Source organism: Sorex araneus, chromosome 9 (genome assembly GCF_027595985.1).
Source record: "Sorex araneus isolate mSorAra2 chromosome 9, mSorAra2.pri, whole genome shotgun sequence".
NCBI classification, from domain to species: domain Eukaryota; kingdom Metazoa; phylum Chordata; class Mammalia; order Eulipotyphla; family Soricidae; genus Sorex; species Sorex araneus.
In genome coordinates, this window is record NC_073310.1 from 10173202 (window position 1) to 10188152 (window position 14951).

At 51.9% G+C, this 14951-nt stretch overlaps 1 protein-coding gene across 1 annotated transcript in view; it reads right to left on the minus strand.

The window, feature by feature from the left end:
- The window catches only part of CIT (citron rho-interacting serine/threonine kinase), a 168524-nt gene that overhangs the window by 112721 nt on the left and 40852 nt on the right, over positions 1–14951 (minus strand). Inside the window, exon 7 of the mRNA XM_055147097.1 lies at positions 7445–7648. Coding sequence (XP_055003072.1) covers positions 7445–7648 — 204 coding nt within the window. The remainder of the gene's footprint in view (positions 1–7444; positions 7649–14951) is intronic.

Genomic DNA, 14951 nt, shown 5'->3' on the forward strand with positions numbered 1-14951 from the left:
CAGGGGACCATCTTGTGTGTGGAAAGCAGAAACGCGCAAAAGCCTGGAACCACCCGGCCCCAGGGCGGCGACCGTCAGCACGGGGGAGACATAATGACCTCTGGGGTTCAGGCTGGCGAAAGTCACGCAACACGCGTGTTATGAAAACCAGGGCGAAATGCATGTTGGCGGCAGCGCGTCAGAAAGCCGCTGCGGCCGCTGAGCTCAGCAAGGTTTTCCCTCACGAAGGTCCAGGCTGACGGCGGGCACGCAGGGCGCGAGGTTGGCAAGGCCTGGAAACATCTACCAGGAGACACCGAAACTAACAGCCTGGCTCTCGTGTAAGAAAGGAAAGCCACAGGGCCGGGGGCAATCAAACAGCTGCCCTGAGTGTAGGAAGCCCAAGGTTAGGGGAGGGGGGAAGGGAGAAGGGGCGCAGGGGGGAACATGGGCAGGCAAACACAAACATCAGGCAAAGGCACGGCAGGCCTGGGGGGGGGGGCGGTTAAGAGCTCACGCACCGCTGACCAGCACTAACACTCCCGGGCCAGGGTCCGTCCCGTCAGCCACAGACACTGGACGCAATACGGTGTCCCGGACAGAACCCTGGGACAGAAGAGGGACACGAGGAGAGGAAGGGAAACTGGGGAATTCTAAATGTTGTTTGGGCTGAACAGCAATGTACCAAAGAGTCATCTTCGTTTTCACAAACGGGGTAGAGTCGTGCAAGAGTTACAGAAGGGGAGACTGGAAGGAGGGAACATGGGAACGCTCTGTATTATCTTTGTATCTTTTCTATAAGTCTGATATGACTTCCAATAAAAGATTAATGCAGGGGCTGGAGCAATAGCACAGTGGGTAGGGTGTTTGCCTTGCACACGGCCGACCTGGGTTCGATTCCCAGCATCCCATAGGGTCCCCTGAGCACCGCCAGGGATAATTCCTGAGTGCAGAGCCAGGAATAACCCCTGTGCATCGCCGGGTGTGACCCAAAAAGCAAAAAAAAAAAAAAAAATTAATGCATATTGAGAGAAGGGGCCCAGCTGAGGGCTCAATGGCTTACAGTATGGCTGGTGAGCCCCGGGGTCACAAGTTCGAGCCCCGGTGCTGCCGCATACATGCAGGTGATCCGAAGAGTCCTGCGGTTTGTTGGTGGCGCCTGGTGTGAAGGGCACAGGAAACAGCCCAGTGGCTTAGAAAGTTCCGGAGCCAGTGTGAGATCCTGAACTTAACCCCTGGTGCTTCTCACCTGCCAAGGCAACTCTGACTATCCCAAGATCCTGAGAATCGACTGAGGGGGGAAAAAAAACTAAGAGCGTTAAGGCAAATACATGTCACGGGCCGACAGTGGGAGTTGGGACTCAGGAAAACCAGTCAAAAGTGTTAATGGGTACTCGAGTAATGTATGACTGTAACACAAGCACAAAACACTGTAACTGTACCCTCACAGTGACTCACTAATAAAAATAAATAAATAAATAAATAATCCATTAAAAACGAAAAAAAAAAGTGTTATGAATCAGGCTGGGGTAGGGAGGGTGACAGAGAGATAGCACAGAGCGTAAGGCATCTGCCTTGATGCAGCTGACCTAGGTTCGATCCCCAGCATCTCACATGGAACCCTGAGCACTGCCGAGTGAGTGACTCCTGAGCACAGAGCCAGGAATAAGCCCTGCGCAGTGCTGAGTGTAGCCCCAAAACAAAAACAAAAAAAAAAACAAAAAATATTTTTAATAAAAATAAGTGAAGTAAGCCAGATATAAAAAGAGAGAAACAGCACGATCCCACTGAGAGGTGAAATCTGAAAAGTCACAGGCCTGAGGGAGGGAGCAGAAAGGAAGTGACAGGGATGGGGGGTGACGGGAATGGGGGCAGGGGCAGACTCGGGTGAAGTACGGAGGATGAGTAGGAGGAGGGAGCTGACGGCTGGTGACGTTGTTGTGAGTCCTAGAAACCAACAGGGTTCAGGGTTTCTGCATCGTGCCTGAAAGACGGAGACACCCGGCGGGAACCTCGGGGTCCCCACGAAGCCACAGGTGTGGATTCCCCGTCCCACAGATGTGAAGCCAGTGTTTTACACCAAGGCTACTCCGATTCTTAAAATAATCGGAGTAAGAAAGAGAAGTCACTTGGGGATGGAGCGATAGCGTTTGCCTTGCATGTAGCTGACCCAGATTCGATTCCCAGCATCCCATATTGGTCCCCTGAGCACTGCCAGGAGTGATTCCTGAGTGCAGAGCCAGGAGTAACCCCTGTGCATCGCCGGGTGTGACCCAAAAAGCAAAGAAAAAAAAGAAAGAGTAGTCACTGAGCAAAGAAGGCGACATTGGGGCAGCTGTCATGACCCTCGCCCTGCACGTCATGGGCCGTCATGGGCCGTCACATCACCCGCTGGCATCTTACAGACAGACCCTTCCCACTGAAGGCCATTCTGGGAGAGAAGAATCAGGGTTGGGCGGGGTGAGAATTCCCTAGCTGAGAATGAGGGTGGGGCGGGGGGGGGACAGGAGGGGGCAGGGTGTCTGACAGGGGTGAGCGGAGGGGAAAACAACGTGGGCACAACCATTTACAATCTAGGACTCCAGAAGCGTGCGGCCGCGGCACCCAAGGTATTCTAGATGAGCCCCTGGCAGGCAGGCTTGAATAGTGGTGGGAAAATTCGAGCAAAACATGATGCCTCAAAGCAGAGAGAGAGTATTGGGGAGATTGCCTGCCATGGAGGCAGGGTGAGGACTGGGGTGTGGGGAGGGATATACTGGGGACATGGTGGTGGAGGGTATGCATTGGTGGAGGGATGAGTGTTCGATTATTGTACGGCTGAATCTCGAACATAAAAGCATCGTAACTTTATCTCACAGTGATTCAATTAAAGAAAAAAAAAAAGTAATGTGGAGTTCATGCCCAATTCACTCAGCTTAATCAATGGCTGAATAAATCGCAGTACTACATTTAAAAACCAAACAAACAACAACAAACAAACAATGTGGGCACTTCTCAGGGCACAGAGGGAGCCACGCCAAGTGAGGAGACAAGAGTGTGACCAAGAGGCACGCGGGGGTCGTGGAGGCAGAGGGATGGGGTGAACGGGAGGCCCCCGGCTGCCCGGGCCATCTCTGTCCTCGAGGAACTTGGTATCTCCCCAGAGCAGGTGAGACCTGCCCGCCCAGGAAGCCAAAGACCCTTGAACAGCCCGATTAGGAAAAGGCGGGACCCAAGCGGAGGGAGTGTGACCCCAAAGCTAAACAGCAGCAAGGGTGACCAAAGCCCAGAATAGGTGAACTCCAGGAGGCGCCGGCGGCCGGAGTGGAGAGAGAGATCGTTAGACATGGTCAGTGCGTGCAGGCATAAAGGAATTAACTGCTTCTTCGGGAAGCTTACGGAGATTAAAAGGCAGGGCAAAGAAAAGATTAAGGACTCAAACAGCATCTAAAAGAAACTGTAGCCAGCCCTTCTGGAAGGGAAAAAGAGAGAGAAAATGCTCCCCTGAAAACACGGCTGTTGACTAGCTCTGACTGAACCTTGGAGATTTGAGGGGAGATACCTAAAAAAAAATAAATAAAGCTATGAGGTGGTGGAGAGGTAAGACATGACAGTTTTACAGAATGTGGCTTAAATATTTGGCAGGAGTTTAGAGAAAGCACCTAAATGACTTTCATCTAGATGGTATTGGATCGTGACCAAACTCACACAATCCAACAAAACATACAGAAAAGGTGACACAGCTTTATCTGGAAGTCTATGACACTTAGAAAGACACTCTACAATAATATGGCACTATTGTAAAAATAAATAGCCAGCTAATCAATAAGGGCAGGGAAAGGTGGCAAAGGAGAAAGGCATTACCGTACGAGCAGCTGGCCCGGGAGGCTGACCCGGGATCTATCCCCGGCACCCCTCTCCCCCCGAGTTCCCCACGCACCATCGGGAGTGAGCACTGCCAGTATGGCCCCCAAATTTTAAAAAGTTCTAATTCCTGCCCCTCCCCGTCCTCTTCCCCAGAATAAAGGTCAGGTAAGTCAACTGGTTTCCGAGCAGAACCCTCCCTCAGGTCAGGCCGCTCGTCACATTCAAGACTGAAGGCAGGGGCTGGAGCGATAGCACAGCGGGGAGGGCATTTGCCTTGCACGCGGCCGACCTGGGTTCGATTCCCAGCATCTCATATGGTCCCCTGGGCACCGCCAGGAGTAATTCCTGAGTGCAGAGCCAGGAGTAACCCTTGTGCATCGCCAGGTATGACCCAAAAAGCAAAAAAAAAAAAAAAAGACTGAAGGCAGCATGAGGGCTGACCAGATAGTACAGGGGCTAAGGAGCTTATCTGCATCCCTCTGACCCTGGTCCAAATCCACAGCACTGCATAAAGGTCCCCTACACAAGGCCAGGGGAATCATTCCCAAGCACAGAACAAGGAGCAGCCCTTTCCCCCCCCAGAACCACAGAGTGCAGCCCTCAAAAAAAAAAATAAATTAGCTACTATATTCTAACTTACTATATTCCCAAGGGACTGGAGTGCTAGTCTAGCGGGAGGGCGTTTGCCTTGCACACAGCCGAACCAGGTTCGATCCCCGGCATCCCGCATGGCTCCCTGAGCACCACCAGGAGTGATTCCTGAGCGCCGGGCCAGGACTAACCCCTGAGCCTCACCACGTGCGGCCCTCCCCCAAATAAAACAAACAAAACAAAAACAAAAACAAAACACTTCAAAACCGTTTCCGAATAGCCATCAAGTTGTAAAGTAACTGCGCGTGTTGGTTTGCTGGGCAGTGAGCCAAGGCTCGGGTTCGGGAGCCCAGTGAGCGTCGCCCGCAGCGGAGTGCTGCATGGACATGGACGACGCCACTGCACAGGCGTCGGGGAGCTTCGGCGTTTGTGAACCAAGTCAGGGACCTCAGAGGGGAAGGAACAGGCACAGGGAGGCAGGGAGAGTCTCGGCGCAGGCCTGGCCGCTGGCCAAGCCCCCTGGCACACCGCCTGATCTCCGAGTTGTCCTGATCTGTGAATGAAATACCTAGGTCCGTTTTTCCTCTGAGGGAAAAAAAATTATGTCAAATCAAGTGAAAGCCTTCGAACTCCATCAATCTGGACTTCTCACTTACTATATTCCCAAGGCCATAAAAACAATTTGGTAAACAAGCCTGTTCTTTGTAAGCAATCTTAACGCAGAATTCTTTTTTTTTTTTCTTTTTTTGCTTTTTGGGTCACAATCGGCGATGCATAGGGGTTACTTACTCCTGGCTCATGCACTCAGGAATTACTCTCGGCGGTGCTCGGTGGACCATATGAGATGCTGGGAATCGAACCTGGGTTGGCCGCGTGCAAGGCAAACGCCCTCCCTGCTCCAGCCCCATAATGCAGAATTCTTATTCGAAGATAGTCACACCAATTAGCCTTTTCTATTCCTATAGATAATTAAAGCCCTTACTTATATCATTTGTAGCATCGTCTAGGCACCAAAATAATTTTTTAAATCAGTCCAGGATACAGCCCAGGGCCTCACGCATATGAGAGAGGAGGTTTTGGGCTCTATTCCTGATCCCCAGACTGTTCCTGAATGTCTCCGAATCCCAAATCCAGACGCTGGGCTGATATTCCTGTCCCACCCACCTCCCACCGCCAGAACGTTCTTCAGCGTCTCTTCACCCCGAGCCTGAAGAGCTGCAGGCGCTCCACTTACAGTTACGGATGTGTGTCCAGTCGACTTTGGAGAAGAAAGGGTGGCAGCAGAGGCCTTCAAACTTCAGCCTCTCTTTCTGGCCACACAGCAAACTCTGAATCAGATCAAGTAATTCACTGCTAACTTTAGGGCTATCTGGAAATTTCAAAAACCGCTAGTGGGAAAAAAAAAAAAGAAAAGAAAGAGAGAAAAAGAAAAGAAATTAAATAATCATTTCTTTAGCAAATGCAGCTTTCCAAAGTTAAGAAAAGTTTTTCTTATATATGCAAGTTTCCTTTAAAAATATATATATATTTTTTTTAAAAAAAAGAATTTTTGTGTTCTCTTCCCTTTGGACCAAAGGCACGTTCCCAAAATAAATGGCCTGTTCCCGTGGCGAGGCCAAGTTCCCTTGCAAGGGTCCAACATCCTTCATGGCCTGACCCCAGCTCCCACTCCTGTCTCATCTCCGCCCACTCCTCACCTGCTCTTTGCTGGCCAACAATGGGGAGTTATTTAAAGCTGCTGAGCACATCCCTTTATTCTCTCCAGAACCTCCCGCCGCACCCAGCCCCTCCCACCCCACCTCTCCCGCAGGCCTCTCCCTCTATCCTCCCTCATGGACTCTCCATTCCTGTCGAAGGGTGGGAGACAGGAGGCAGGGAGAACCTGCTCAGCGGCCCCTGTAAACCCGCTACCTTACTGCGCCCAGGGGAACAGGCCGGTCCCTGGATGAGCGGCTTGAATTGAAGAAAACAAATTAGCTCCCGCAAGCAAAGGGGAAACTTGGACTTGAAGAGCCAATGTTACGTAATCGTGGGACTCTGAGGCTACACACGTGAAGCAGGTCTTCAGCAAACCCAGAAAGATGGACTTAACCGGAAAAATATGTTTTTAACTATCGGATTTTCCTCTTGGTTGAAATGGAAACAGATCTATTAATTCTATCCTTCCAAAGTGAGTTTAATGGAGTACAAAGTATAGCACCGTAGCACTGTCATCCCGTTGTTCATCGATTTGCTCGAGCGGGCACCAGTAATGTCTCCATTGTGAGACTTGTTGTTACTGTTTTTGGCATATTGAATATGCCACGGGGAGCTTGCCAGGCTCTGCCGTGCGGGCGGGATACTCTCGGTAGCTTGCCGGGCTCTCCGAGAGGGATGGAGGAACCGAACCCGGGTTGGCTGCATGCAAGGCAAATGCCCTACCCGCTGTGCTATCACTCCAGTCCAGTATGAAGCATAGTCATCAGAAATAACTTCGGTTCTTCTTGATTATCACTTTCTATTTCACTCAGTATTGTTAACGCCAGCAGCAGCAGTACTAAGAAACAGCACAGCTGACAGCCAGGGCTCAGTCAAGTGAGGCGGACACCCTCTCTGGGCGAGTGGCTTAACCACTCTGCCTCCGTTCTCACATCTGTAAAATGAAAATAATATCTACCTCACAGGGTTGCCTGAGGACGAGCAGAGTTAATAAACGAGATTCCATCAATCCCCCAGATACACGCTCACATTTGTCAGAGCCCAAATCAAAATGCATCTGATAATTAATGAAACGGCAGATTAGTTGGCGGCACTTTTGCTTCCGAGGGTACCTAAAACAATAGCGTAGGCTCGCAGCTCCAGGTGGCGGCGAGTGAATGAAATATAATTAATAACGCGTTTGGAGCAGCGTTTGGCATAGAGTGAGTGCCATGTACGCACTTGCTGTTGTTGTTATCCGGGACTGCGGGTTGATACACAAACGCTCATTCGCACAGTGCTGCAGCGCCATTTCTCAGCATCACCTCCGGACCCACGACTGGCTCCTCACCTGGAAGTTCATGATGTTGTTGAAGGTGCGGGCAGAGGTGCCCTCGGTGAACGGGGAGCGCCCGTAAATCATTTCATAGGTGATCACGCCCACGGCCCACCAGTCGCAGTCCGGGCCATAGGCTCCTCTTCCGTCCCCGTTCATCACGGTCAGCACCTCAGGGGCCATGTAATCGGGGGTCCCAATCGGGAGCCTGGAGTTCACCTGAAAGTCACAGATACCGCGCACATGTCAATCACGCTCTGCTCGCTGGCCGGCTGCCACGTTTCCGACACACGCTGTCTGCCTCTGGTGCCGTTCTCCCGGGCTCTGGACCCTTCTGGCGAGGGGCACTCCGTGGGAAAATGCTAAACCACTTTGGGTTTTTTTGGTTTTTACTTTTGTATTGAATCGCTGTGAGACAGACCCTTACAGAGCTGTTCATGATTAGGTTTCAGTCGTACAGTGTCCCAACACCCATCCCTCCACCAGTGAACATCTCCCAGCTCCAGTGCTCCCAGGTTCCCTCCCATCACCCCTGCCCCCTGCCCCCTGCCCCCTGCCCCCCTGCCTGCCTCTATGGCAGGTGATTTTCCTCCCCCTCCCCCACCTTTTGGGCATTGTGGCAAACCATTTACTTTATTTTTCTTTTTGGGTCACACCCGGTGATGCACAGGGGTTACTCCTGGCTCTGCACTCAGGAATCACCCCTGGCGGTGCTCAGGGGACACTATGGGATGCTGGGAATCGAACCCGGGTCAGCCGCGTGCAAGGCAAACGCCCTCCCCGCTGTGCTATTGCTCCAGCCCCAAACCATTTACTTTTAATTGCATAATTCTCAAGGCCAAAGGGGAAAGAGCTGGTGTCCGGGGCTCGCTGGTCCCTGACAGGGAAGATGTCTTCCCTGATACACATCACTGGTATGAAGAACCCCTCCAGTGTGTGGAAACAGCAAAATGATCAGAGACCAATCTGCCCATTCGTGGAAACCCGGCAACCCAAAAGTAGGAGCCTGCAGTGATAGCTCAAGTTTAAGTTGTTTGAACTCAATAATCCTACTTCAACCCCCTGCTGGGCAGGACCTGATAAACAACCCCACCAAAGCCGAGCGTTAATGAGGACCCCTGACTTCTTCGGCTTCTTTGCTGCTGCTCGGAGCCCCAGGCCTGCCGCCCAGGTACCTGACCTTGGCACGCGAGGCCTGAGCGAGGGGGAAGGCCTCTCTGGGAGGCTGATCCATTCTATTTAAAGAACTATTCTCTTTTTGTTTTTTTCCTGAAAGTTCGTCCTTCTGACTGTCCTGGTGATTAAATGTCCTTCACGTCCCCAAAGGCTGCCGAGGAAGGAGGTGGGTCTGCTCCCCTCCCGCCCGCCTCCTGCTGGACCCGCCCGGCAGCTGGCGGCTCTGTCAGCCCTCCCGACTGACTTTACCAAGTCCTGCAATGTGACCTCTGGGGACCACCTCGCCCGTGTTCTTCCCCATCGAAGCAGGGCCAGCTGTGGTCACCTCTGCGGCTGGCCGCTGTCAGCAACCCTGCGTCCAAACGCGCTTCTGTCCCACTGGCAGTAACCGGGTGCAGAAGGGAGCAAGCGGCGTGGTGAGTGTCCCCGAGCGAGCCGACAGCCCTCATAGCCGCGGCGGGGCATTCAAGGCGAGACAGTACGGCAGGGAGGGCGCTTGCCTTGCACGTGCCTGACCCGGGTCCGATCCCCGGCATCCCATTAGAGTCCCCAAAACACCTCCAGGAGTATTCCTAAGTTCAGAGCCAGGAGTAACCCCTGAGCATCACCAGGGAGAAACCCAAAAACTAAAAAGAAAAACATAATGAATTTTTTTCAAAAAGGCTGGAGAGAGTAGCGGAGTGAGGGAGCTTCCCTAGATGCGGGCCCTGGCACCAGCTACAGTGCCCTGAGCAATGCTAGAACTGACAGAAATGCTAGTACAGAGCCGTGAGTAAGCCCTGAGCACTGCTGGGTGTGGGCCCAAACAGAAACAAACAGGAGAGGGTGGGGTGCTGTAGAGATAGTACAGAGGTTAAGATGCAAGATTTGCATGTGTCCAATCTTGGTCCAATCCCCAATACCATACGGCCCCCAGGGATCCCCTGGGGCTGTGCGCTGCTTGGGAGGTCCCCCTCCTCACTCTCCCTCCCAAGAGGAAAAAGATTGGCTTGATGTCATAAACATCGATTTGCTTTGCTTTGCCTGGGAACCAAGAGGAACTTAATGATCAGAGAGGCCACTGGGCAGTCTACACGGTCAGTGACAAAGACCCACACTGCTCTACCTGTGAGTGGGAGCTCTCCACCCTCCGCTCCGAAGAGCCATCGCTATAGAAACAGACTCATTCTCCCCACCCCCTCTCCTTCCATCCCTTCCATCCCTTCTCTCAGGCCCTTTACAGGTTTTTCCAAACCCTTAACGCAGGAAGGGACCCTGTTATTCCCGACAGCAGTGGTCCAAGGCTCTGGGTAGTAGGTACCCACTGGGAAAGCGAGATGGTCACACCACCCAAGAAGCACGCACTGGTGGGGAGGAAGAGGAAAATGGTCTCCGACAGAGCTTAGGAAACTTAAAATACGTGAAAAGGATGCCCTGGTGCTGGAAGTCGGGCCAAGATTTATCTTTCGATGTGTTAAATGAGCTCAGCTCGGGATCAGGGTTATGCAAACTACAGGGTTTGTGCTAAAAAAAAAAAAAAATTGAAAGCCTCAACATTGACAATGAACAACAGATCCCTTTTTTTTTTTTTGCTTTTTGGGTCACACCTGGCGATGCACAGGGGTTACTCCTGGCTCTGCACTCAGGAATTACCCCTGGCAGTGCTCAGGGGACCATATGGGATGCTGGGATTCGAACCCGGGTTGGCCGCGTGCAAGGCAAACGCCCTACCCGCTGTGCTATCACTCCAGCCCCCACAACAACAGATCCCTTTTAAGCATACAAAAATAAAAGTAGAAAACTAACATCTTGCTATGACTAGATGTTGGCACTGCCACCGAAGCACTGATTAAATGATAAAATACCCTTTATGCCCAATTACCCCGCAGGACAATGCAGCCATCTAACCTGCATCTCATATCTCCACACTTTGGGATTTTATTCTGTCTCTGCGCTAGACTGTGAACACTCCGTTCTCCCTGCAGGCACTGCACAGGGCTGGGTCACTTGGACACAACCCAAGAGATGGCGGGTCCATATTTACCAGCCTGGCCTCGCCAAATAGCCTAGCTGTCGGGGCCTCGTGTTCAGATGACTAGGTATGACTGAACAAAGAGAAGACAATAACTCCCCAACTAATTCTTTCTCAGCTCAGGCCTTCTAAATATATTAATCTGCAGTAGGAAGCTATAAAGGAAAAATATGTTTCCTAGTTTGTGCTTCAGACACCTCCTTCTACAGAACTTGTTCATAATTAACCAAGACTTTGGGGGGTCTGGTTTGGTTTGGTTTGGGTGCCACACTCAGAGGTGACCAGGGGCTACTCCTAGAGCTCAGGGGACCTTGTGGTGCCATCTGCACTGGGGCTTCCGCAGGCAAAACATGCGCTCCAGCCCTCGAGCCATCCCCAGCCGGTAAGAAAGGCTTTCAATGGCAATTAAGAGCCAGAATTGCCGTTAGTCACTGACCTCTGAACACACCAACCCGTTCCACACGCAATTGCACATGCCCTGATAAGGACTTTGCAAGATGCTTTTCACTCTCGTCTGGGAGCAATTCACAGCCAAGTAACCGGAAGGATGTTGTGCTTTGCTTAATTTGTACTTGGGGACCACAGCCAATGGTGCACAGGGAATACTCTGAGCTCAGTGCCTGGGAGTCTCTCCCGGCACTTGCTCAGGGACCTTGGGGTTCCAAGAATTTCCCAATTCTTTTTGTTTCCGTTCTGATGCTGCTGTCGTGCAGCACTGGGGATGGAGCCCGAGGTCTCGAGCTCGCAAGGCCTGTGCTTCACAGCTGAGCCACTCTGGAGGGAGACAATAAAGTGAGCTGGACACTGGCCAGAGAGAGAGCTCCGTGGGCCGAGCACAGGAGCCCGACACTGCTTAGTTCCCCGGGCAAAGCCCAAACTCAGCACGAGGAGCAGGCAGGTCCCTGAATACTGCTGGGGTGTGTCCCCAGAAGCAATAACTGAAAAAGGGGAGCTGTAGTGACCCCATCTGTAGGACAACAAGACGGGGCCTCAGTGTCACTAAACTTTAATCCTTATCCACTGCCAGGAAAGACTATAACCCCAGTCCACAGGAAACAGTCAGAAGATGGGCTGGGAGACAAAAGAATTCACCTATTTTAGGGGATAAAGGGACAAGACAAAAAGCAAAAAAGATTAACTTAGAAAAGCCCTTAACAAGCAGGCGCAGATGCAATTCCCACTGTCTTCCTCTTCCCGCAGCCCTTCCCATGACTTCAACAGCCAACTACAGGGCTGCAATATGTAACGGCATAACTCCGACATTCAACTACAACCCAACACTCAATGTAGAACTACAACCCAACGCTCAACATACAGCTACAACCTCTCAATGTACAACTACAACCCAACACTCAACATACAGCTACAACCTAATTCTCAATATACAACTACAACCCAACGCTCAACATACAGCTACAACCTAACTCTCAATGTACAACTACAACCCAACACTCAACATGCAGCTATAACCTAACACTCAATGTACAACACATGACTTCAACATACAACAACCTAACTCTCAATGTACAGCTACAACCCAACACTCAACATACAGCTACAACCTAACTCTCAATGTACAACTACAACCCAACACTCAACATGCAGCTATAACCTAACACTCAATGTACAACACATGACTTCAACATACAACAACCTAACTCTCAATGTACAGCTACAACCTAACACTCAACATACAGCTACAACCTAACACTCAATATACAACTACAACCCAACACTCAACATACAGCTACAACCTAACTCTCAACATACAACTACAACCCAACACTCAACATACAGCTACAACCTAACACTCAATGTACAACTACATGACTTCAACATACAACAACCTAACGCTCAATATGCAGCTACAACCCAACTCCCAGTGTCCAACTGCATGACTTCAACATCCAACTGCATGACTCTAACCTACAACTACAACCTCCCAACATCCTGCTATGAGACTTCAACATACAACTACAACTGAACCCTCTCAGGCTCAGTCCCGGGCACAGGCCCACACACCGCAGAACAGGGGGAGACAGTCTTCCTCTGCCTGTTCCTCTCGTGAAAAAGAAAGAGAAATACTTTTCACTCTGACATTCACCCCCCAAAACAGGCTTGAACGGCTTCTCCACTGCTGGTCACAGGGCTGGCAGGAGTCCTTACATCCACAATTTCCGGAACACTGGCTCAGGAGTGAGCAAAAGACAGCTTGGGATTGCGCCCTGCGTATCCTTCTATGATTTTAATCAGGTGTGTGTGGGGCGGGGGGCAGGGCTGGGGGCGGTGTTGCTGAGTCACGCAGCTTCAGTGGCGCGTCTCTGCTCAACACCCAGCCCCTCGGCTTGGAGATGGTCCAACTGGTGAAATTAAAATACTCTAAAGAAACATTCAAGTCTACAACTTAAAATAAGGACAATGGGAACAGAGAAATATTTCAGTGGGTAGAGGGCTCGCCTTGCACGTGGCTGACCCAGGGTTGATCCCCGGCACCCCAGAGAGTCCCCCAATAACCTCCCCGGAGAAATATATCAAAAATAATATGTATTTTGGATGGGCTAAAGAAAAGTAAGACACTTCAGTAAATGGGTACAGCTCACATTCCATACTCTGACCAAAAACAACGTTTAGAGGCTGCGTTTGACTTCCCAAACATTCCACTTAAAGAAATCCAGTTCAGGGGCTGGAGCGATAGCACAGCGGGGAGGGCGTCTGCCTTGCACTCGGCCGACCTGGGTTCGATTCCCAGCATCCCATAGGGTCCCCTGAGCACCGCCAGGGGTAAGTCCTGAGTGCAGAGCCAGGGTAACCCCTGTGCATCACCGGCTATGACTCCCACCCCCCACCAAAAAAAAAAAAAAAAGAAAGAAATCCAGTCCAACCTATTCCCAAGGATCCAAAGCAACAATTTCCAACCCTCTCTCCACCCACGGGTTGATGCAACCACAGGTCCCTGGCCACCTACACCGTGAGGGCCTCCCAGTCAAACACTGCCGAGGACCCCTTCGTGTCTGCTCCTCCCAGTCTGGCCCTGGGGAGGTGCTTCTCCCTCCAGCAGGAGGAGTGTGTGTGTGTGTGTGTGTGTGTGTGTGTATGGGGGGGGTGCTTCTCCCTCCAGCAGGAGTGTGTGTGTGTGTGTGTGTGTGTGTGTGTGTGTATGGGGGGGGGGGGTGCGGGCAGCATCCTGAGAGCATCAATCAGGCCGAGCGCTGCAGCTCCTTGACCAGAATAATCAGAGCTTGAGTGCTGAGCCGCAGGCAGCCTGAGTGCCTCTGGGCGGCTCCCCGCCTGGAGGGAAGGACTGCGAAGGGCGACGAAAGGCCCAACTCTGAAAGGACGGGTGCGGCGTCTCTCTGTCAAGGGCCCTGGAGAGGGACTCGACACCCAGGCACGGCTCCCCCCAAATGCCCATTGGCGCGCCCGCGCGTCCTCACGCAGGCGTCTGCGCAGGTCTGCTGACGGCCAACACAGCGGTGGGCTCCAGGGTTCCGCGCCCTCCCTGCTCCTTCTCAGTGGACTGCGGGGATCTCACCCAGGGCCACGACGGCGCCCCTGCCCCAGTTCCCAAGGGACCTCGGGCAATGTCTGGGGACATTTCTGGTTGTCACAACTGGCGGCTAACAGACAGAGGCCAGGGATATACAAGTCGAGGGCTCTGGGACCCACAGCTCGGTGCCCGCAGTGAGGAGCTGGCCGCGCCAAGGTGCCCACCGAGACAGGCTGCACGAGCAGCTTCAGCTGGTTTCTAGATTATTTCATGACTTTTATTTAGATCTTTCACACAGTGGACAAATTTTTGAATCCCAGATGACAAAACATAGCATGTTTGGTTTTTTTTTTTTATTTTTTTTCCTGGGCTTTTATTGCATTAAATGCAATCCCTCAGTGTTCAGGCCTGCCTCTAAACCACTGATTGTTGTTACAGCCTAAAATGCCCTGAACCGGGCCAGAGGGGCGGGGCCAGGGGTAAGAAGCTGGCCTTGGATGGGCTTGATCCCCGCACCCCAGCAGTTCCCTGAGCCCCACCAGCAGAGACCTGGGTGCAACAGAGCCAGGGGCCAGCCCTGAGTTCGGCTGGGTGTGGTCCAAGAAACAAAACCCAAAACAAAACAAAAATGCTAATTCTCTTTCTTAAAGCAATAATCAAATTGCATACACAGTAAGGACAAAATCCGGGGTCAGGGGTGCGCTTCAAATGGCAGGGCACAAGCCAAGCACGTCGGAGGCCACGGAAGCCCTGGCACCGCGACACCCCACCAGCACAGCCAGCCCCCAAAACAAGCAGGCAATTGAGGCGCAGTGGGGGGAACGTGGAGGAATGGGGCCGAGAAGGCC